General features: G+C 41.6%; 1 protein-coding gene across 18 annotated transcripts in view; it reads right to left on the bottom strand.

Annotated features, from left to right (window-relative positions):
* The window catches only part of BICD1 (BICD cargo adaptor 1), a 118,400-nt gene that overhangs the window by 63,616 nt on the left and 29,123 nt on the right, over positions 1–25,661 (bottom strand). For all 18 annotated transcript variants that reach the window (XR_004427486.1, XR_004427487.1, XM_033163175.1 and 15 more), the window contains exon 3: positions 7,310–7,522. Coding sequence is in view for 16 of the 18 variants with exons in the window: in XM_033163175.1 (XP_033019066.1) it covers positions 7,310–7,522 (213 nt within the window). In the remaining 2 variants the exon portion in view is untranslated. The remainder of the gene's footprint in view (positions 1–7,309; positions 7,523–25,661) is intronic.

Raw genomic sequence — 25,661 nt, 5'->3', positions numbered from 1 at the left:
AATTATTATTCTGGTCTGGTAAAAAACTAGCACTCCCCCCCATCACATTAGATGTAAAAGCACTGGGTAGTTTGCCTCAAATTGTAATTACTCCCAAAACAAGGACACAATGACATCTGGATGTTTGCAAATCGAAATTTTAGATTAACAACAGGCAGCTGTTCATCTACCATCCTTTTCATATTTCAATGAATGCATTACCTCCTCAAGCTCTAAATCTTAACAAAACAGCAACATCTAAATTGCTCATTAATATGTTCCTTGCTTCTATCACAAGCCAGAAATGGGGGACCAACTAATCAAGGAATAAAGGATTCAGAAGAACCTCTAGGGATCAAACTGCCCAATTAGCTTCTCTGAGACAAGTTATATTTCTGAGGTCTGCAATCCAACAAGATATTTGCTTTACACCAAAACAAATGAAATCAAACAAGGGAGTGAATGAAGAAAAAGGAACAAGAGTCTTAAGCACTATACAGTATTTTTTGTTCAGTCGTTCAGTCGTGTCCGACTCTTCGTGACCCCATGGACCAGAGCACGCCAGGCACACCTATCCTTGACTGCCTCTCGCAGTTTGGCCAAACTCATGTTAGTAGCTTCGAGAACACTGTCCAACCATCTCATCCTCTGTCGTCCCCTTCTCCTTGTGCCCTCCATCTTTCCCAACATCAGGGTCTTTTCTAGGGAGTCTTCTCTTCTCATGAGGTGGCCAAAGTACTGGAGCCTCAACTTCAGGATCTGTCCTTCTAGTGAGCACTCAGGGCTGATTTCTTTGAGAATGGATAGGTTTGATCTTCTTGCAGTCCATGGGACTCTCAAGAGTCTCCTCCAGCACCATAATTCAAAAGCATCAATTCTTCGGCGATCAGTCTTCTTTATGGTCCAGCTCTCACTTCCGTACATTACTACTGGGAAAACCATAGCTTTAACTATACGGACCTTTGTCGGCAAGGTGATGTCTTTGCTTTTTAAGATGCTGTCTAGGTTTGTCATTGCTTTTCTCCCAAGAAGCAGGCGTCTTCTAATTTCGTGACTGCTGTCACCATCTGCAGTGATCATGGAACCCAAGAAAGTGAAGTCTCTCACTGCCTCCATTTCTTCCCCTTCTATTTGCCAGGAGGTGATGGGACCAGTGGCCATGATCTTAGTTTTTTTGATGTTGAGCTTCAGACCATATTTTGCGCTCTCCTCTTTCACCCTCATTAAAAGGTTCTTTAATTCCTCCTCACTTTCTGCCATCAAGGTTGTATCATCAGCATATCTGAGGTTGTTGATATTTTTTCCGGCAATCTTAATTCCGGTTTGGGATTCATCCAGTCCAGCCTTTCGCATGATGAATTCTGCATATAAGTTAAATAAGCAGGGAGCCAATATACAGCCTTGTCGTACTCCTTTCCCAATTTTGAACCAATCAGTTGTTCCATATCCAAGCACTATATACTATATCACAAACTCAAAACAGCTTTCTAAAATACCAAGAAATACAGACAATTGGAAATGTTTTATATCGTCATTGTTATAGGAATTCTCAGGCCATATATATATATATATGTTCATAAATGTACAAGGCAAACACACACATAAGTATATAAACCACATGTCTAAAATAGTACAGAAGAACAATCCTGAAGCCATTTTGACTCTCCCAAATTGACCTCAAATATTTCTCTGAGGGGAGGAAGGAAATGGGAAAAGCTTTCCAATTGTCTTTGGACTCTAGGGTCTTACACCTCCCTGTAAATACAGTCTGGCAAGTATCTGTTAAGCTGAGCATACTATCAATATGCATAAGAGATTCAGGAACTAAGTATTTACCATCTCAAAGGAATGGCCAGGCTACCCAGAAAAGGCAATGGGATAAGGCAGGGTTAGGCAACCTAAGGCCCGTGGGCCAGATGCAGCCCAATCGCCTTCTTAATCCAGCCCATGGGCGGTCCGGGAATCAGCGTGTTTTTACATGAGTAGAATGTGTCCTTTTATTTTAAAATGCATCTCTGAGTTATTTGTGGGGCATAGGAATGTGTTCATTTATATATAGCCCACGGTTGAAAAAGGTTGCTGACCCCTGAGATCAGGTATCCTGGCAGACATGAGAGAAGCAATTTCTGCTGGGGGCCACCTCTTTCTGTGATGTAGGGACGGGGCAAAACAAGATGGATGAGTTAATGGACTGGGCAAAACAGGAGATAACCAGAGCTTGCACACCAATGTTCTGGGTTCCTCTCCTCCCTCCATGTGTGGGAGGAATGGGGGACCCTGTTGCAACAGTTTAATAAAGATCATGCTTACTAGCTACTTTGCTTCTCAATACTCTCTGGTTGGCCTCTGTTATTTTCTCCTGATAGAGAACCTACATAAGGACTCTATACGGGCTCTTGGATACACCATAAGGGGAAAAGGAGCAGTTTTTTCTTATAACAGTCATAATATTCTTTTTTAATAATAATAATAATAATAATAATAATAATAATAATAATAATAATACAGTACTGAGATTTATTAAAGATGCATGTCAAGAAGTACAGTTAACACTAGGGGGGAAAACAATGGACCAATTCAACAAATAAATGGAAAAAAAACAATATATAATAATGTCATAACTTAAAATTAGGTGCTCTACCCCACTTATGGTTTATACCAGGGGTGTCCAAACTTTTTTTTTTAAGGGCCAGATTTGATGAAGTGAACATGAGTGAAGGCCGACCTTTTTTTAGGATTGAAGTTGTAAGTTGTAAACTTTCACCCCAAAGTTTTATACTATATGCTCTTAGTATGTGAATGGGACGCGGGGGGTGGCACTGTGGGTTAAACCACAGAGTCTAGGACTTGCTGATCAGAAGGTTGGCGGTTTGAATCCCCGTGATGTGGTGAGCTTCCATTGCTCGGTCCCTGCTCCTGCTGACCTAGCAGTTCAAAAGCACAAAGTGCAAGTAGATAAATAGGTACCACTCCAGCGGGAAGGTAAACAGCATTTCCGTGTGCTCCTCTGGTTCGCCAGAAGCAGCTTAGTCATGCTGGCCACATGACCCGGAAGCTGTACACCGGCTCCCTCAGCCAGTAAAGCAAGATGAGTGCCACAACCCTAGAGTCGTCCATGACTGGACCTAATGGTCAGGGGTCCCTTTACCTTTACCCTTTATGTGAATGGTGTGGCAAGTTGCTCAATCAAAAATAGCTTTATGGGTGGAGATTCAGTCAAATGAGAGAAATCCTTTACAATTTATGATCAAGGTCTTTGGGTGGCTCCAGGATAATACACATCTACGAAAATGAAAATAAATTTACTTCAGTAACATGCCAGTAACTGATGGCTCCATGTCTTGCTTGTGCTTCCAATGTTGCTTTGAGCACAGAATAATTTACTTAACTTCACAGCACACTCCAACTCACAAACTTTCATCTGAAAGTTACTAGAATTCACCCGATGTAATAACTAATGACTGAACCATCTAGATTTATATAGATGAGAGAGCACTACTGAGAAACATGAGTGCTGATCCGCCTTTTTGTGTATTGATTTGCTGGTTAAAAATAACTTATGTCAATTCCAGACTGCTCAAACACTGAGGTGGATAAGTCAATTACTGGCAGCTTTTGTATTTGCTATTAACAGCTGAAGAGACACTTTTTGCAAACTTTGCAGCCTGATGTAGGTTCTTGATAAACAGCAGGACAGGCTTGGCTCTGATTTACAATTCATGATTTTCCAGCATTTGCTGCAGGTCTCCTACTACTGCAACTTTGCAAAAAAATTATCCTGCAATTACTGTATCACAAAACACTAAATTAACTTACAGTACTTGCCCACAAATATGATTATGGCAAACTCTAAGGATTATTATTATTATTATTATTATTATTATTATTATTTGTACCTTGCCCATCTGACTGGGTTGCCCCAGCCTTTCTGGGTGGCTTCCAGCATATACAAAAACAAACAAAACATTAAACATTAAAAATATAAAGAAAGACAAATAAACAACTTTCTACCAATATAAAAATTTTTATTGCCTGGTCACCTGGAAGTGATTTATACTCACACTAGGCAACTGGGCAAGGGTTTATGAACAAAATATTATAGAGTGGTTGTGGGGGGGGGGAGCAGAAAGCTGGAGGAGATGCAAATGGTCCATTTTCCCATTGGGGAGTCTTTGAGAGAACCTTAAGTATCAAATCACACTGGTTCTAACTATTCCCAGTGGCTACGAGGGAATATTGCTAGGTCACCACATGCTCTGGTAAGTAACATGCTATTGGGGCTGGGTATAAAACCTAAAAAAAAGCGTATTCCAAACACAGACCAGGAGCAGATCAGCCAAATGATATAGAAGTCTGAGCCTTATTCAGAGGCTATGGGCCAACCATACTATGAAGCATGCTGCCACTGAAGTAAGATTCAACTGCCAGTACAATTGGATTTGGTACAAGGGGTGGGGGCAGAAGTAAACATAACAGACAACCAAAATTGACTTTTCTCTATAGTACTACTTTATTTATTACCATGGAATACATATAACAAGACAGGGGAACATGCACTCAGCCACACACACACACACACACATTCATGTCTCTCCCATTCTCACCACTCCCTGCTGAATTGATCAAGTTCAGCAAGAGCTTATGGGTGACCAGACAGCAGGATCCCAACAGTGTCTAGCACACACCCCAGGCTGGAGAGTCTTGACTTACATACTCTTCTTTCTGTTCTCCTGAGTCTTGGCATAACTTTGTTGTCTTTGGCATGTTCTTGGCAATCCTTGTTGTCCTTGGCATGTTCTTGGCATTTTACAACTTTTATTGTTTGAAATTAGTGTTGCATAGTCAGTCTTCATGCCTCCTTGCATGTACTGTTCCCAGCACACTGCTTTTGCCAAAACATGCACATTCCCTTAGCTCTTATACAGCACAGTTCACTGATAGTTCATTGACAGCAGCCATTTTGTGGTGTACTTCAGTCATCTTAGGCCCACACAAATCATGCCATTCGTTACAATTGTGGCGACCACCCAAACTTAGGAATGGCATAGAATGAGTTAAAAGGATTAACCAGTAAGAACCTTAAGGGGGGGCGGAGTTAAGTGGTCTTGGTCTTGGTCTTGGTCTTTTGTCTTTGAGGGGGACTTGGGGCTTCTTGTGGGTATTGAGAGGTTGGAAGGAGGGTGGCAAGGGAAGGAGTAGGTACAAGGGCAGGAGAAATCGTTGGGCACTGTTGTTAACAAGAACACAACCAAGAAAGAACTGTTTATTCAGAAACCACATGCTTATGTACTAAACTTCAATAAAAACAGTTTGTTCCAATATTCTCCTTGATTGAACTGAGTGAAGTAAATACCAGACAAACTGGTTGGTGGTAGCGGTTAATTAACAAAGTGGTGAGCACAGGTATCAACGGACCGTTAAACATCTGGGGGACCTGTGTAGGTTGAGCGAACCGCCACAACAATCTTGTGCTTCTTATCAAGAAGCAAAAAGTATTGGGCCAACTCTACAGAAAATACTGCATAGGAGGTCAGCTATTTCTTTCTTCACACTATAAGCAATCACCTTAGTAGAGCGACATGACATGATATAAAACTACTACTGGAATATATGTCCAAACTGTTGTTGAAAATGCATATAATTTGTCTAGGAAGATGAGTGTTTATTCAATGTGAGGGCTTTACATTACAGTTGATGGGTTTCAACACCTCCCTCATCTATGCCATTCACCTCCTGCAAGCCATGGGGCAGGTTCATCATGAGCTGGCATCACTGATGGAGTGTGTGGCAAAGCTGCCATCCCTGCTCTGTGGGTAAATCCAGGTGGCTGGGGTGGTTGCAGGCTAGGGGACTTTGGCCACTGTGGTGGTGCCCCCGGTTCATCATGCTGTTGGACAATGTCACAGTACATGAGGGTTATCCCCATAAGGATGTGGGAGGGCTGTTTCTGCTGTCTTGTGCTATTCTGTGCTGCTGTTCCTGTGTGGACTGCGAACCCTGCAATAACCTTTTGCACCGGGCTATACACCTTGGTATTGCTCTACCGTGCTGCCACTGAGTACAAGGTATGTGTGAGAACTGCAATCAGCATGCCCTTGGAATGCCAATGTGTCCATGTGGATTTGTTTACAGTGTTGCCACACCTACACAGCCACTTCATGTACAAAGACACTTGTGAGAACTGTTGCTAGAGGAAATTGCTGCTGATATTTATACACCCTTATACTGGTCAATGTGTGTGGTGGTTTGCCTATAAAAATGAGTCTGGACTGGAGCCAGAAAGCATAATGAAAACCTGCAAGTACCACCATGAGTATTTGACTCTGCTATCTGCAAAACCAAACAGCAGACACAGCCTTGGTTGTCTGGAGACTTGATTCATCTTTGTTCTCTTCTACTAGGGTAGAAAAGACCCTGATGTTGGGAAAGATGGAGGGCACAAGGAGAAGGGGACGACAGAGGATGAGATGGTTGGACAGTGTTCTTGAAGCTACTAACATGAGTTTGGCCAAACTGCGAGAGGCAGTGAAGGATAGGCGTGCCTGGCGTACTCTGGTCCATGGGGTCACGAAGAGTCGGACACGACTGAACGACTGAACAACAACAACAACAACAACAACTAGGGTAAAGGGACTGACCACCTGTATAAACCAGAGGGACAGCACTTGACCAACATAAGAGAGGGGGGAAATCCTCTGTGTGTGCTTTTATTATCTGCTTATTAACAGGGACACAGGTAGCACTGTGGTTTAAACCACTGAGCCTCTTGGGCTTGCTGATCAGAAGGTCGGTAGTTCGAATCTGCTCAATAGTGGTGAGCTTCCATTGCTCTGTCCCAGCTTCTGCCAACCTAGTAGTTTGAAAGCACTCCAGTGCAAGTAGATGAATAGGTACTGCTGCGGCAGAAAGTTAAATGATGTTTCTGTGCGCTCTGGCACTCGTCAGTGTCCCGTTGTGCCAGAAGCGGTTTAGTCATGCTGTCCACATGACCCGGAAAACTGTCTGTGGACAAATGCCGGCTCCCTCGGCCTGAAAAGTGAGATGAGCGCTGCACCCCATAGTCACCTTTGACTGGACTTAACCATTTTCAAGGGTCCTTTACCTTTACCTTTACCTATCTGCTTATTGCTAAAATGTTGTGGTATTCTGCTTAAAGAGATTAATTCATGAATTGATCTAGTTTGGCATAGCGTTGTCTTCATTCAGATGGAATATAAACAAACCTGTGACTACTTTTAATTGGCCTAAAAAGGAAATATAATGTTACATTTTAAACAAACTGTAATTAGAATCCAGTCTAAATCTCACACCACTTCTTAACCGGATTTACCTCTTTTAAGTCGTGCACAATCGCCGTCAGTCGTTCATTCTCTGCCTGAAAGTTGGTAACAACAGCCCTACTTTGTTTCAATTCATTCTGCATTTCCAAAATCTTCCCTAGGTAATAGGCTTCCTTTGATGCAGACTCCTGGAGGAGTGTCTCCTCACGTGTCTCACCATCTTCAGCTACTTTGCGGTGTACTGAGAATGACTGTCCAAATGCCTGCAAGAATAATAATAAAAAAGACTATTGAAATGAAAAAATATAAATATGTCATTAGGGATGTGCTGTATAATTTGAGAGACTAACTGTCACTATATAAAATGCTACTGAATGGAGGACTGTCATTAGAAATAAGAAAAAAATCTGAACATTAACACCAGCTCTCAGACAGATTCATCTAAACTACCAGGTGATATTTCAGGTGCAAATGTTATTTTCTTTATTTTTCATCAATAGAAGCATGAAATCGAATTAAATTCATTGCTTTGCTCTTATTTATACCATATCAAGATTTTGTAATATTTTACATCTGGCATCATAGCCAAAAGGGGAAACTATTTGGGGAACTTTATTTTAAAACCATGCTTGGAGTCTTGCAATTCAACATTAAATGACTCTATCTGCTCAATAATATATCACTCTAGCTGCTTTATTCAAGGACTGCAGCATATAAAAGAAAAATTGTCAGCAAGCTGCTAGACTAATTTGATTTCAAAAGAGTAAGTTAAATTTAGACTCCATCAATACACCATACCACAAAATGGTGATGAATTGTATCTTATTTCATTAGAAACACAGACTTGAATTAAAGTGAAACTCTGATAAGAACACAACTATTTTGGTTATACAATCCACATATGATCATAATTTGGAGTTGCCAGCATAATGTAGAGGTTAGAATGCTGGATTAGTGCTGGTCACAGGGCCGTCTTAGGGAGATCGGCCGCTGTGTCGCGGCGATCCCTCTGGCGCCCCCCGTGTGCCGCCTCTCCGCCGCCTCCCTCCCGCGCTTGCCGCCCCTCGGGAGGGGAGGTGGGTGAACGGGGGATAAGGGGCGTGGTGCTGGAGCAGCGCGAGTCTCTACGCGCCCTTCCAGTGCTCCAGGACCGGCTTTTTGGGTTCCATGATCACTGCAGACAGTGACAGCAGTCACAAAATTAGAAGACGCCTGCTTCTTGGGAGAAAAGCAATGACAAACCTAGACAGCATCTTAAAAAGCAGAGACATCACCTTGCCGACAAAGGTCCGTATAGTTAAAGCTATGATTTTTCCAGTAGTAATGTATGGAAGTGAGAGCTGGACCATAAAGAAGGCTGATCGCTGGAGAATTGATGCTTTTGAATTAAGGTGCTGGAGGAGACTCTTGAGAGTCCCATGCATTGCAAGAAAATCAAACCTATCCATTCTTAAAGAAATCAGCCCTGAGTGCTCACTGGAAGGACAGATCCTGAAGCTGAGGCTCCAAGACTTTGGCCACCTCATGAGAAGAGAAGACTCCCTGGAAAAGACCCTGATGTTGGGAAAGATTGAGGGCACAAGGAGAAGGGGACGACAGAGGATGAGATGGTTGGACAGTGTTCTTGAATCTACCAACATGAGTCTGACCAAACTGCAGGAGGCAGTGGAAGACAGGAGTGCCTGGCGTGCTCTGGTCCATTGGGTCACGAAGAGTCGGACACGACTAAACGACTAAACAACAACAACAACAATGGCAGGAATGATGGATGGCTGAGCTAGCTTTGCAACTTTATCTTTAAGTATTCCCTTATATCCTTTAATTATCTTTACTTTGTATATCAGCACCTGTTTCTGTTTCTGTGCTTATTATTTTAGTAATTAATAAAGCTTTCTTCTGCTATTTAAAGGTTTGTTGTCCTCCATTTACTGAGAATCGAAAGAACCTGATGCTTAGTGGTTGCTCCTGACCAGGGTAATTATTGAGCAGGCAGGACAGAATGATCGCTGGGAGAATACCTTCATCTGCCCCAGCTACAACAGTATCTCCCATATTGGTCTCTACAGTCACAGCAAGCACTGTAACCTTCCAACTGTTTGAATTCACCTCCAAAGGCGAACTCATCCATGGTCTCCCAGACAATGCTATGAATGTTTGTAACTGGGCACCTTAATATCAAGTACAGAGCTGGGTCTTTATTGACAGAAACATTGTTAAGATGCACCACAGTTAATTAATCCCTAGACACACTGTGGTGACATCCCAGTTCTGTATTGTCTGATAGCTTTGCATTATGCCAGTCTGCCAGCAATAGTTGCTGTCGCTTCTGTAGCAGTGCCAACTCAAGTGCAAAGTTCTAATATGGCTTGTGACACAAGTAAGACACCACAGAAAACCACCACAGCATCTTACCCTACAACATTTATTTAATGGTGCAGTAGCTCATATGAGTATGCTTATAGTCTGTTGCAAGACTCTGCAGACTGAATGAAAACTTCAAAACGCAGCAATAGAGAAAAGGAAAGTAAATTTATTGTTTGCTGGCAGCTGGCAGTGGCTCAGAGGATACTTCCAAAAGCTGAGCCCCTGAGCATCAGGGCTTCTGGGTTTATATTTAGAAAAATTCTAACATGGTTACCCCTTTAGGAATCTACTGTATATAATTCCTATAAAAAACAAACAAACAAACACTGAAACCATTGTGACTATTCCATAAATTAGGGGAGGGAATGGTTTATTCCCCTTCTGTTTCGGGCTAGAGATGTAAAATTTCCGGAATTTTTAAAGCTCATAATTTTTCAGGAAAAGACTCCCTCTTCCCTAAAATATACACTTGTATATATAGGCACATGAGAATATTTAATGCTTGCATCTAATGATGAGGGGCAGATGGGGTTCATCAAGCTGGGAAGGCAGCCTGTCTAGGAGAAGAAAAACTCCGATCTGAAACCTCCACTACCTTGCAGAATATTTTTGGGGAAAGAAAAGGCTAAGGAGTAAACCCTACACAAATCCAGAGCGGAGTCGCTAAGATGGTTGGATAGACTGTCCCATTCGCAAAAGCCTATGCCATAATAAATGGGCTCATGGTTTGCCTACTACTTTTTGCTAAATTATAGAACAAACTTTTGCTAAATTATAGAACAAGCTTGCAGTTTGTCTGAAGGAAAACAAGCCAGGAGCCAGGGTTTGACAACAAGTGGCACTTCAAAGCGCCACAAGAGGCTCTTGCAAGCTGTGTGTGATGCTTTGAAGTCCTGACATCACTGTGTCAGATTTGACATCATTGTGTCAAAGTCCCACTTCCTGTCAAATTTGGTCCATGGGAGATAATGACATGACCTGCTGGCTAGATCATATTTCCTGCTTCCACACTAGGCCATGATTTGACCTACTGTTACATACAAACCAGGTCAATGAGAAGTTTATTGTTGGATATGAGCATTATCTGGTGAGCTACTTAAATGGCTTTTCTATGCTTTGTTAAAATTTGCATTTATCATGTTATGTTGTACTAGCTGTACCCAGCCACACGTTGCTGTGGCTCAGAGTGGTGAAGTGGATGCAGCCCCGCTTCCCTGCCGGATTCAGAGTTGGGGGGGTTCCTGAGAGGGGGGCCCTTTCCCTCCCCTCCCCCCTCTGTCAGACATTTCCCTCGAATATCTCCCCCCCCCCGTACTGGAAGGAGACCCAGTTTTCACCTGCCTCCCCACAGCTTCTCCCATTGAACTCCCGCCTGCCTCCTCTCCATCTCCCCCCCCCCCGTACTGGAAGGAGACCCCGTTTCGCCTGCCTCCCCTAGCTTCTCCCGTTGAACTCCCGGCTGCCTCGTCTCCCAGCAGAGAGGCTCCTTCCCCTCCAAGGTCCCCCCTCAGACCATCCCTCTCCCAATCCCCCCTTTCTTCCTCCCTCAGAAATGGCTCCTTTCATTTTTCCGCCAAAACTGCTGGCTGTGCCCCCGCGTGTAGAAGTGCTGGTTCCGCCCCCCGTGCACACGACCCCGCTTCGTAAATCAGAAACACTGAAATGGAATTACCATGTGTTGCTTTTACGTCCAGCGAATGGCACTGTTTTTGCCGAAAATCATGTTTTTACCTGTCACAGGTGTGACATTTATAGAAGATAGGTATATAAAAACACTCCCCTATTCAAATGCAACGTTGTGTCAAAATTTCAAAGCAATCGGTGAAGGACTTTCTGAGATTTAAGATTTTGAACAAATGAACATTTTCATTTTTATTTATATAGATAGTTGCCACATAACTACACAGTCCATTTATTCAAAGCAGCTGTAGGATATTGGGTGGGTGGAGTGGAATTCTAAATACTATTTTCAAGTGCATAAAATTAGTAATGGAAAAATGCTACTTAAAATATTCCTTATCTTCAAAAAAGCTTATTTGAAACTGGCATTGCTACAAACATGAAGCACGCTCTCTCACACTTACTGATTAGCTGCATATGTTGATTAGCTGCATTTTCATTTTAACCTTTTTTTTACTTTGGAAAAAATGATGCATAAAGCACTGTCTTCTTAATATAGCAAGAAAATATAGCAAGAAAATTTATTTTAGAAAATAATTGAACTGGAGCAAACACATGGAAAACTGAAATGGTCGTAGACACAGGCCATGTTCACACATCACTTACCGGTAATGTGCATAAGAGTATCATGGGAGACTTTGTCAAAAGCTTTACTGAAATCGAGATACACTATGTCCACAGCATTTCCCTGATCCACCAAGTTTGTAATTCCATCAAAAAAAGAAATCAAATTACTCTGGCATGACTTTTGAGAAACCCATGCTCGGTCTTAATAATCACAGCATCCTTTTCTAAATGCTCACAGACCAACTGTTTAATTATTATCAATATTAAGTTCACCGGTCAGTAGTTACCTGGGTCTTCCTTTTTCCCCTTTTTGGGGAAAGATGGGACAATTATGTACATTAATTATGTTGTGAATCAAGAATTATAGAAGTGAGAAACTTCATTCAGTTCTGACAATTTAATTTATTTCTTTAGCTGGATTCATATACCACTTAATCATCAAAACCTCTCAGCGGTTTATGTAAAATATAAAGTACACATTAAAATACTGATAAATACCAATCAGCTCTGCTATATTATAGTGATCAAAAACACCAACTTTAGAGTCAAAAAATGTTTTGTGCAATTCTGATTTACACCGTTCAAGGCAATCCTTGAACATGGTATGTACAGAATAGACAAAAAGGTCAGAATAATAGCTCAGATTGTCAGAAGCAATTGGGACCAAGACTTCTATTGAGCTGTGAGTAAACGTCAGTAGGCTGTTTTTAAAAACATGACAAGTAAAACTGGATCCAGCAAGTTGGTAAAGCAATATGCCTCAATAAATGGGCTGTACTCAACATACAGCTGTGCTGCCCTGTGTTTACTAATCTTTACCTTATGATGACGAAACAGTATCTACTTTCCTGGGGGGGGGGGAATACCTCATTGCCACCAGAAAAGGTTATGATGGCCATCAAAACAAAAGGACCTGCATTTTTCAGACAAGGTAAACTGGTATCAAGCTAAGGCACATGCTGTTTAAAGAATAGTGATGTGGCAATCAAAAGAAGATAGACAAAAAACAGATCTTCTTCCTTCCTCACTTTCCTTGTCATAACACATCCTACCTTCATGTTTCGTGGATTTATTACTGCATGTAACAACCTTTGTGTTTAATTATTTATAAAATTTAATAGTCTCATGTGTCATATCTAGCATTATTCATTACATATGCCAGCAGTCTTACATTACCAGTTTCCGGAATCCTGGCCAGAAGGTTATTTGTGAGTTCCTTAAACTTAATAAGAACATACATTATAGAAAACAAAAGAAGAAAAGAAAAACAAATCCAAGCTACTGTGGGTTTTTAAAATCAATATTGGGTTTCTTGAAGACTTGCCAGAAAACTGCAGATAGCCAATACAATTATTTTATCCAATTCCTGCAAGGCAGCAGAGGCTTTCCTTCTCCTAGATGGGCTACCTTCCCAGGTTGACAAGTCCCACCTGTCCCACACTTCCCTCTACAGCACACACCAAAACTCCCTTCTTGACCGTTGGATCCACTATTGGTCTCATCTGCTCAATCTGCCACAGCCTGTCTTCGCATGCAGGGGAACTTCCTAACTCACCGAAGGTTTGATACCCATCAGCTGTAAACTAGCCCTGCAAACAAGAGTCATTCAACGTGACTAAATCTGCTATAAAACGATAGGCTCTTCACACATTATATGCTTTACACATGAAATCAAATACCTGTACATAGTGTGCATTACACATGTTCACCGCTGGCCCTATATATCACCAGATGCATCTACAAAGGATCTGTGTTAGGTCATACCTCCCTACTGGCCACATGACCCAGAAAGCTGTCTGTGGACAAATGCCAGCTCCCTCGGCCTGAAGCAAGATGAATGCCGCACCCCAGTCCCCTTTGACTGGACTCAACTGCCCAGGGATCATTTACCGTACCTTTATTTTATCTTACTCAAGGCAGTCAGCGCACATTTACTGACACCTCTGTGAAGCTTTTTTATAATCTTGATTGTTCTACTTTTTTAAATAAACCTTTATTAAATTTGTGTTTTTTTAAAAAAAAAATCCAAACATAAAACAAAACATTAAAACATTGTTCTACTTTTGCAGTCACTACTAGAAATAAAAAGCTGATACAAAGGCTTAGTATTTCAATTATCTTCGGGTGAGAATTAAAGCACCCAACTAGTAGCCTCAATCTTAAGTGCAAACTCTGCTAAATTGCTTAATGAGCTGGAGTCTTTGCAGATTCTTCGGTACCTTTCCACAGTCAAACATGGCAAAGATCAGCATTCGCTACATGCCCTTACAGCCTATACAGATCACATTCTTTATAAGTGACACTTTAGTGTATGATAACATCAGTATTAACCTATCATTTATGAACAGCTAGAGTTGACAACATGATGGGCAAGGCCAGCTGACAAGAGAAGCACAATTTCACCACTTTCTCTACCTCTGAGGCAGATAATTCTACTGCAAATTCACATCAGAAGTGAATGAGTGATCCAATCGCAGCTGACACAGAGATGTGGCAGGACGATTTGGTGATAGAATTTTATTTTATTTTTAGAAAGAGCCAACAGGAACGTCTTTGGTGAATGTTGACTATCAATAATTAAACTTATTTCTTCTTGTACAGTATCAGTCTTCCCATAGCGCACTAGTGTGCCCGACACACAGTTTGGAAATTCCTGCTCTAGGCTAAGCATGTCCATTATCTGGGACCCTCACTCTGAACTGCAACAACAACTAGAATAAACAACTTGCACAAACCTGCCCCAGTGTCCATAAAAAGCAGTCTTAGATCAAGCCAGAATTTTGGTTTGTGTAGCTCAGTATTGCCTACACTGACTGGCACCATCTTCCGAGGATTTCATATAGAAGTCTTTACCAGCCTTACCTGCAGATGGCAAGGACTGAATCCGAGACCTTCTGCATGCAAAGCAGATGCTCTACCACTCACTGAGCTACAGCGCTTCCCTGCTATTTGTATGACAGCATATATTGAACCCTCCCTGCCACCTACTAATGCCAGTGCAACTCTGACTTACCAGAAACACAAGATACCAGCATGAAAGCTTCCGATTATTTTACTCAAAGAAGCAAGAGACAGCTTCCCACTCTCAACAGAGCTGTCAACAGCCATTCTGTAGCATCAGATGTGCCAGACAGGGATGAGGGGAGAGGAAGTACCAGCAGCAAAGCATTAAAAGAATGTGGACTTGTCCCAGTTCAAGGGAACACTTGAAGACACATCAGCTCATAGACCCAGTTCAGGGGGGAGGTATTTGTTATATTTCAAGACACTCAAAACAATTTGCTTCTTATATATTCTTATATGGGACAGCAGCGGCAAGACTATTAGTTGCAAAGAACTGGAAAACAACAAAAATACCAGAGTTGTTGGAATGGAGAGTAAAAATTTGTGAATTTATGACAATGGCAAAATTAACAGCGTCAGTGAGAGGAGGCTCTATTCAAAAAATTAATAAAGAATGGGAATGTGTAGATTTATATATGGAGAAATATGGAAAAGAAAATTAGTTATTCGCAAATACAATAGAATATTAATTGCAAGGTTAGCAGAACATATTAGGAAAAGAATGTGTATACAGTGGTACCTCGCTAGACGAATGCCTCGCTAGATGAAAGGCATTCATTCACTAGCGAAAGGCTATCTCGCAAGACAATTTTTTTTATGGGCTTGCCTTGCAAGACGAAAAATTTCCGCGATTTTTTTTCCGTCAAACCGCTATTGCCCCGTTGGTGCTTCGCAAGACGAAAAATTCGCTATACGACAGCACTCGCAGAACGAATTAATTTCGTCTTACGAGGCACCACTGTATTAAGAATAAAAGTAAATAACACAGCAGAATAGGATATAGAATATAACAATACCGACAACATCACACATAGGTGAGGGAAGTAGGGAGGGAGGGAGGGGGGAGGATGAGAGAAGGGGCGAAACATAACAACATTTGAAGGAATTTTAAAAATTAATGTAATATATGATATTGATCTGTGATATCTTTTTCACCCTTTTTATTATTTTCTTGACATTATGTTTTGTTTATTTGATTTGTATATGTATTGGTATAATTTTTCAATAAGGATTATAAAAAAACAACTTGCTTCTTGACAAATGGCCTTCTGCTTTAATCTACTGCCCAAATAAAAAGCTTTCCCTCACTACTTCAGCCAACAGACATTTGTCAGGATTAGTCTAAGAACAAACAACCAACATGCTTTATGTTGTGGTGCTTAGGATTTATCTATCTCAGCTTCTTGGGGCATAGAAATGAATTATTATGTTTTAATTCCATAGGCAAAGATAATCTTCATTGCTTTACAATGCCTTTTACCACTTCCCAAAGCCTTGTAAACAGGTCAGATGTGATCCTCTAATATTCCTGAACAAATGAATTTTCAGTCTCATTTTAGCCTTAATCATAGAACCAAGAATATACCGTAGACCGGGATAGTCAACCTTTTTATACCTACTGCCCACTAATGCATCTTTCTTGATGGTAAAATTTCCTTACTGCCCACCAGTGCTCGATGGAAGGAAGATTCAGCTTGTGCCGTAGAACTCCCTACCACCCACCTAGAATCCTGAGACGCCCACTAGTGGTTGACTTGGGCAGTCACTCCATTGACTTCCCCTTGCCCACTGCTTTACCCCAGGAAAAACTGCTCTTCAGCACTCAATCTGAGCAAACAGCAATTCGGGTATTTCGTGGAGTATGATTTGTTACAATTTAGAGCTAAAGACCTGGTTTTCCCTGGGAAAGGAGCAGAGCAAGGGCAAAACCGCTTGCATGAAGCCTAGAAAGTGCAGGTCAAGGGGGAAACTGCTCAGACCCATGCTTTCTAGGCATGGGGCTGTAACCTGCGGAACTACCTGCCACTGTACACTGACTAACAAAGCACATCACACCAAAGCATCTTTCTGTTTGTCAATAGAAAACTGAGGGAAGTATTTGTTGGAAAACACTCTCTCGGGTGACGGCAGACCCAAGACCCCCTTAGCGTCTCCCAGAAGGTCGCCTCTGGAATGGCATGTCCCTTCAGTCCAGAGTGCCCATCTGTGACCCTTCCCATATGAGAAGAGCACACAAGTCTTCTAGCATCACACAGCAAGAAGAAGGAAACATCCGTAGATCTTAACTATGTTTATTTACAATCTATATACAGAGAATCCATCATTATGTCTGTGTTCAAGCTCTGGCAGAACAAGAAGCAAACTGCGACACAGAAGAAGTGAAACTAACATCACATTACAATAACACACTCAGGAGGAAGAGATAAGACAGTCTTCCATTCCCACACTCTCTCAGACACTCATGTGATTTATACTAATCACAATAGCTAAGCTGGCGCAGCAGAGGCTACATAAAAACCTAACAGCATTTAATTATTTTTTGTGGTAGCACAAGGGGATTCATCCCCACCTCCTCCCCCAAAGTGAGCCTTGCATACTTCTGGGAAAACCCCAGAATATACCAGGAAGGCACAGAGGGAGATGAGGATAATGTTCTGTTGGAATGCTCAATGTAGTGCTATGCTGAAAACATCTCTGACTTTTTAGGAGCTGGATTTTCTTGTAAATGATTTACACTATAACTTCTTTAACAAGTATCTTGGGAGAAAATGCTATCATGACCACAATTTTTAATCAATAAATTAGTGTGATCAATTAATAAAAATGTAAGTTAAAACTAGCTAACAGGGAAACTCAACAGCCTCATGCAATAGTTACTGTTGGGTTCCTAAAAGTAACAGTACTCAAGTAAGGGAGTTTGGACCTCAAAGGAAATTCTCCCCCTGCCACCATGTCGTAAGTACCTGGTGAAAGAGTGCTAGCAGTGAACCAGCTATTCAACATGAATAATATATCTTATTTATTAATAACAGTTAATTAAGTTTTTCTCACATATTATTCTCTAAACGTTAGCTAGCTACATGCTGAAATGATACAGCTTATCCGGGCAGAGGATATCTGGATAGTTTTAGAAGTTATCTGTGTTGGCCACTTGCCATATATAAAGCAATCCTTCATGCTTGCAATAATGTTTGAATGTGGTATGTCAGGGTCACTGAAGTATAATCCAAATAGCAGGTGTGATCAATGTGAACTTAATAGTATATGACAGAACCTTATCACAGACCTAAAACCAAAGGTGTTGCGTATCAGCCAGCTCCATCTTTAAGGGTCTGTCTGTTGTCATTCTCTGAGGGGTTCTCAAAACAACAGAAGGGACATAAATATAATTAATCTTGCTCTATAGTTTCTCTTAGATGTTGCATAAAATCTTTTACCTGCACTGCATCAGTGTTAATTGTGTACGAATCTGGAAAAGAACCCCTACTTTTGGCAGAACACTTCTACTGTGCATTCAAAAGATTTCTGATCTGAAGTTTCCTCGCAGAAATAAGGGATGGGTTCCAACTGCATATACTTAAAAATAGAATCTACTCCAAATATAGCAAGAGATGATGTAAAAAGGTAGAACATTTAAATAAAGATGCTGTCCCTCTAGCTCTCTTGTTCTTGATCTCTCTTTCTCTCTCTATATATGTACAAAAATAATTTGTAAATGTATGTATGTATAAATAAAAAATGTATCCCTGCATCACTAGGTGTAAAAGCAAAAAAGAAGGCAGGCTTGTGGTGCCGACAGCCATGGCAAAAGCAGGAGCCCCTTCTTAGGCCAACTCGGGAGACAGACAGCCGCTGCAGCATTGGGGAAGGGAAGTGAGGGGGAAAGCTTGGAGAGGATATATTTTCGAAGATTAAGACAAACTGATTTCTTGATGCCTTAGATTGTGATTACAAAAGATGTATTACATGAATATAGGGTATTATTTCCTCTTTTCTTCCCTTCAATCTTATCCATTCTAGTCCCACCCTACCCCCTTGTAACAGTATCTTTAATGTTGTTCATATTTTGTCTTTATTTCAAAAATTAATGAAGTTTCTTCTTTTAAGAAAATGGCAAAACAGGATGCACTGCCCCTGGCCCTGCATAACATACTATTATTCTTGGTTTTTTATTCTTAAAGAAATTAATATACCACTTTTCACTTCAAGGAGAAATAGTGTATGTAAACATTTTGTTAACTTGCATCATAGTTTTGAAAACAAAATAAATCTCTAAAGCAAGCCAGATAAAGGCCGAACCTCAGCTAGAAATGCAACTTTAGACCCCTTATATAGGAAACAATCTTGAAAACAACGTTAATTTCAGTTGGGAAAGGGTTAAGATTGTTCTGCTGAATTGCTAAAACTGGTGACACTGTACTGCACTGGGATATACAAGCAAGGGCAATTGCTCTCTATGGAAATGCAGTATCTGGGCAGTAGACAGAGCAGTCCTAAGGGAGGAATTTGATGAGAATCATGGCAGAACCAAGGAGTCTGAACTTAGTGCTTATTGCTTGTTTTATTAACAAAGCAAATCAACAGAAATTGGATGAATTAATGAGCTGAATCCCAGTGAGAAGGTTAGAAAAGCCATCTGTCTATATGTAAGCAAACTGATAAAATGGAACAGCTTGAGACCAAGTGGCGAAAAAGAAATGGGTTGTGCATCTGCAAGTACATCATGGGTTGACATTATGCATCACATTAACACATATATTCATTTTTCTAATCTTTATATTTTGGCAAATATTTTGTCTTTCTTTCTGTCAGCTGTCTTTGCATTCGGATCCCTCTCTTGGATGCCTCTGAAGATATCATCACCTCATTTGGTGAGACTAGTAATTTGTTGTGACAGAACCAAATTGTACCAATTTGTATGGCTCTAAAGAACCATCACAATCTGGCATGAGAGTTCCAGCTTGTGCCAGCATAAGGGCTCCCAAAGGTGAGGTGGCAATCTTCATCTACATTTGGATACCAGGTGCCATTTTGAATCAAGATGGTGGACTGAAACATGACTTCAATGTGACTTCAGCCAAGTTGGTGTTAAGCATCCAAACAGGACTGATTAGGATACATCTGAAGATATCATCACCCAGTTTGACATGGCTACGCCAAAATTGGGGAAACGGTTCCAACCAGTGCCAATTTAGATGCTCTGAAGATATTGTCAACCAACTCAGAATGAAGGTTCCTGAGGTGGAAGAAGCAGTTTTTGTGCATGTTTGGATGTCAGACACTGTGTTGAATCAAGTTAGTAGACCAAATAAACCATAATTAAACATTAATAGCCTCCCTCCTAAATTGATTCAGACAAGATCAGGTGTCCCACGGGTCAGGTTGGAGCCTTCAGTTTGTGTGCATGTGCATGTGTGTACACGCAGAGCCCTAAAACTCACATATTACACCAACCATATAAAATCCATATAAAAATTACCCCTATTTTTTTTTCCCCCGGGCAGCACCAGGTACTTCCTGCTAGTGACAATTTTTAAGTTGAAGATGAATCCATTTTATTGTGAATTGCTCTTTTGGCTTGTTTTCACTGGGACTCAGTATGTATGAAGAAAGTAACAGGAAAACGCCGTGGTTTGTGGAAAAACTCTGATTGCTAAAGGATGAGCTTTGCTTTGTATTTCTTAGTATTGTTGTTATTCAGGATCCCTACTCTTGAACCTGGGAAACAAACTGCTTGGATGGATTCTCTCGACGTAAGGATTAATATACAGACAGTTGTCCATGCTGGCCCCACAAAGATTAGGCCGAAGACTGCCTGAAGACAATACACATGCCCAAGAAGTTGGGTGATGTAATGTGCCATAAAAGGCCGTGTATGCCATGTAAAGCCGTGATTGGTTATTTTAAATCTTACTGTGTATCTGTAATTGTACTTCCTCTGCTCCTTCAGAGTATGGTGTGGTATAACTTGCAGTGCATTCATCTTTGTGTGCAGAAATAAGCTAAATATTTGTGTGCACAGATAAATAAAAGTGCTGCATCAAGCAGCACTTTTGCACAGTAGTCTATGTGCTACTTGGCTCCCATCTGGAGCAGACAACATTGCATTGTGTGGAACCAAGAACAGCAACATGGATGTGAGTTGAGTGTTGAGTAGCACATTTAACACAGGGCAGTGACTGGTCATGGCAGCGTTGTGGTGAGTGGGGGTGGGAGCAGTGTGATCATGTAAGAAAGCTTCTGTTTCTTTCAGTAAAGAGAAGATAGGTCTCTTATCTTATTCCAGGTCAGACTATGGTCTGGTTCACCTATTACACTATGCCAAACCATGGGATAGAGTGAGCACGTGAACGTATTTCAGCCACTTTGTGAGCATATTGTAGCCAGTTTTGTTGCTGCATTGCACTGAACTAAGTTATGGTTTGGGTTAGTATGTTGTTCAAATCAAAGGTCATGGTTTATTCATAAGAGTTAAACAATAAACTACCAAGCATTTCATCTTCCTCCCACGGCTCTTCAGAGAGAGAGGGAAAGCTAAAATGAGAGTGGCGTATGTATGTAAGTTGAGTGAGAGAACTATTTCTGCATGTGTGATGAGTGTGTGGACTGCATGTGTGGGTTTGTTAGCATTGGCATGTGCATGCATACAAGTGTATTGGACATTCCCACCTCTGGAATTTAGCCCTTGGAAGGTGGTTGACTTTCAGAGTAGCCCTCAGACTGGAAAAGATTAACTATACATGGCATGCATAGTGCACCTCTCCAAGAGACACCATAATAACAGGTCTAAGTGAGGGGAACAGTTATCTCATGGAGATCCAGGAAAATGTATACAGGACTGTGATGTCAGCATTGATGGAAAATAATCTGTCATATTGACATACTGTTAATGGAGTCTGCATCTCTAATGGAATATTGATTTCACTAATGTCCTTTCATCCTGTCATCTGAGAGTATAATATCCTTGTTTGTTATGCAGTACTCCAGTTCACACAAGGTAACACTCAACGTAACTGTTCGTTGTAATTCAGTAAGAAAATTTGTTCTCAGTTTTGTATTCAGAAGTACTTACTAATATTGTGAAAGGCATATATCCCAGAAGGGAAAAGCAATCCATATGTACTCTTAACAGCTGCTCAATGAATGCTGGAAATGACATTATTATTTTGTTACTGTTAATTTTTATTAATGCACCATCAATGCACATGGCACTGCATAGAGTACCATAAAAGATATCCAGGCCCTGCCCTAAGCAGCTGCCCCAAAGTTCAACAGAGAAGGATATAACAGGGAGAGAGGAGGGTATGCCAGAATAATGAGTGAACAATATGTGAAAATGCAGTTGCAGAGACTAAGGCTTAATTTCAGCTGGAAAGCCACATTGGTCAGGTGTGGCTAACATTCAGGTGTTACTGAAATACAATTCCCATTACCCCTAACTATGCTTGTTGGGACTGATGGGAGCTGGAGTCTAACAACATTTGAAGGCCAACAGGCTTGACAACCCAACACAGGTCTTCTAGCAGGCATATTAGGTACAGCATAAGAGGCAACAAAAGAGAATGGCCAGAGTCGTCTATTGGAGGAACTCTTTGAGCAGTTTGGCGTGGTAGGTATGCAAGAGCAAAAGCTTGGATGAACTGGAATTTGACAGAAACAGATAAGGTGGTAAAGATCAGTAATAAGAACAATAAGTTTGTGCTAGATATTAGAGTGGGCAAGATTAAAGGTAGGGGTGGGCAGACTTCAAACTTGCAAGATCTACCAATCAGAGCCAGCTGTAAAATAGTGCCAGAGAAGAAGCACAAAGTACAGTTGTACCTTGGAAATTGAACAGAATCCATTCTGGAAATCTGTTCGACTTCCAAAACATTTAACTTCCAAAGCGCGCCTTCTGATTGGCTGCAGGAAGCCCCATCGGACGTTCGGCTACCAAAAGAACGTTTGAAAACCGGAACACTCACTTCCAGTTTTTGATTGTTCAAGAGCCAGAACGTTAAACTCCCAAGGCATTCAGGAGCCAAGGTACGACTGTACTCATAGAATTAAGGAAGGGAGACACAGATTCCCCAACCATACAGTAGGTCCTGCTTCTTAATCATAAGGCAGGGGGAGAGAGAAAGGGAGAGGCTTCAGTTGCTCAGAGGAGAGGGGGAACACTCAGCATATACTCAGAGGCACTCTCTTTATTCCTTAATTGTTATTTATATGTAAGAATCTGTGTAATGGATTCACTAACTGATCTGTGGCCAGCTACTTATTGCTGTACCTCAGTGTTCTGCACCAGTAAAAAGGAAGTAATATCATTTTAAATGGTATAAATGTAATATAGTACACAGATGTACTGTGTATTTTGTGTGTTCAACTTGCTTTGGAAACTTGCTTTTCCATGTTTGCCATTTGTTGTTTGCATGTACTTTCAGTTTTGGCACATTTGAGACTAGATTATGCCAGCCCTGATACTGCTTGCTAGACTTTGCTGCTAGACCCAACCATGATGACCTCTCCATTCATCCTTTACTTTGGCATTCTGTTGGCTTTTATGTTCAGCATGTTGTTGTGTTTCTGAAATACAGCAATGATGCCAAGCAAATCATTGAGAAAAGTCATTGGAGGTTCCAGCTTTCAGGTTACTAGCAATAATGAGCTGTAATGTTTAAAGAACTTCAGTGTAGGTTAAGTGTAAGAGAAGGTTGGAGCCTGATGGGCTAGTGAGCTATGAATACAATTAAAAATGTTCCTTGGTTCCCCATCACCAAGAAGGAGTCTGATATGGTCACTTGACAGCTTAACTTTTAAGCTAGTTCCTATACAGAGACAAAAATAAATATTCAAAATCAATCATGCTACTCTCTACTGGCAAACAGAGTATCTTGAAGCCCCAACCACCATTTTAAAAAAAATATTGGGTGCCCAAATATTGTTATTCTTTGTATTGTTACACACCACCTCAATTTCTATAAGCGGTATAAGATTCCAGGGGTTGCAGGTGCATTTACCAGGATCTGTGTTACCTTTAGGATATATGGTTTACTTATACATATATACAACCTGTGTTCAGGGCCGTCTTAAAGGGATCGGCCGCCGTGGCGCAACAATCCCTCGGCGCCCCCGGCGTGCCGCCTCTCTGCCCGCCTCCCTCCCACGCTGGCCACCCCTCAGGGGGTGGGCGAGCGGGGGGATGAGGGGTGTGGCGCTGGAGCGGCGCGGGGCTTTGCACGCCCTTCCCAGCGCTCCAGCTGGGGCTCCGGAGGGCGGGCAGCTTGTAGCTCGCCCGCCGGTGCATGAGCGCCCGCCCGTCCGCCCATATTCTGCCCCCCCACTCCAGCTTGCAAAAGGGATACTTTATCCTGTTCACTTACCTAAAGGTAAGACAGGCCCGCTGCAATTCTGCTCCTTCCTCCTAAAACTCTGACCTTTTGTATCTGCTATTGGCTCAGCCATCATTACCCTTTGTTCTTCTAACTAGCTCTAAGAAGCTGGTCTTGATTAATTCCAACTTTTACTAAATCTAGGAATTATTGGGAGGATCTGACACCCAAGAGTTTAGGTGATTCTTGCCCACCACCAAAACAGTATATTTCAGTACAACTGTACCTACAACAGACATCAGGTTCCCTGGCATGGAATAGCAACCTTTTCCAGAAGATTAATTGTGATTTCGAGGAGATAGTGATCTGACATGGTCATCTCTTCCAGGCCTCTGTTTATCTATTGAAGGGGCAAGGGAACCATGAATGTAATATTATGGAGAATAATATTTCTTTTTTATGTGTAACTCTTTTTATATTCATCCTTTTTTATGTGTAACTGTTTTTATATTCACTTATACCCCAATAGAAGATTTTCATTCATAGTATGTTTCCTATGGGACCCAGGTGGCGCTGTGGTCTAAACCACAGAGTCTAGGGCTTGCCGATCAGAAGGTCGGCAGTTCGAATCCCTGCGACAGGGTGAGCTCCCGTTGCTTGGTCCCAGCTCCTGCCCACCTAGCAGTTCAAAAGCACATCAAAGGGCAAGTAGATAAATAGGGACCGCTCCGGCGGGAAGGTAAATGGTGTTTCCGTGCGCTGCTCTGGTTCACCAGAAGCGGCTTTGTCATGCTGGCCACATGACCCGGAAGCTGTCTGCAGACAAACGCCGGCTCCCTTGGCCTACAGAGCAAGATGAGCACCGCAACCCCAGAGTCGGACACGACTGGACCTAATGGTCAGGGTTCCCTTTACCTTTTTTATGTTTCCAAAAAGTAGTGCCTAGTCGAATGGTTAATCATTAATGGATAACTATACTCTGGTAATCAATAGGAAATAACTATGCTCTCTTTGATCTATAAATGAGAAAGAGTTTCTGTGTCTGTTAATTAATAGGAAATAACTATTTTATTTGTTCAGTAATTGAGTTCTATGCAGTGAGTCTGTAGCAGCCAGGGTGAATAGTTCAGCAGTTAATCAAGGAGCAGCTTATCTGTACCGGGCTGTACCGGACTCCAGCAATAAATTTGGAATTCCTGGAGGTTGAGGTGATAACGGATGGTAATTTACAATTTCCCAGAAATCACGTTTTTGGGGAAATCAGGAGGGTTAAGTTTCGAGTTCCTGAAACTGTGTATAAAAAGAAGAGCTCACCTCTTAGGGGTTGTGCAGTTGCCGAGCTCATTTGCACTGCACCTTTGCCCTGCATATGCATGACAAGTAATTCACTTGCACCCTGCATGGCGTATTGCCTCTTTGTGGTTGGATCCTTTGCTCCACATCCCGAGGAAGGTTCAGGTCCAACACTATCTCTTCCAGGCCTCTTTACTTCCTCTCTATCCCTTGTAAAAATTCTTTGATGGCTGCCTTTGATGTATGGTCTGGTGGAGTGCCTTTTTACTGTCTTTGATGTAGAGCAGAGTAGCCAATAGCTAAATCTGCGCTGCCAGTACCTGCACCTAACAAGGCACAGCCA

This window comes from Lacerta agilis, chromosome 10 (genome assembly GCF_009819535.1).
Source record: "Lacerta agilis isolate rLacAgi1 chromosome 10, rLacAgi1.pri, whole genome shotgun sequence".
Lineage (NCBI taxonomy): Eukaryota > Metazoa > Chordata > Lepidosauria > Squamata > Lacertidae > Lacerta > Lacerta agilis.
This window is presented reverse-complemented; position numbering and strand designations above follow the sequence as displayed.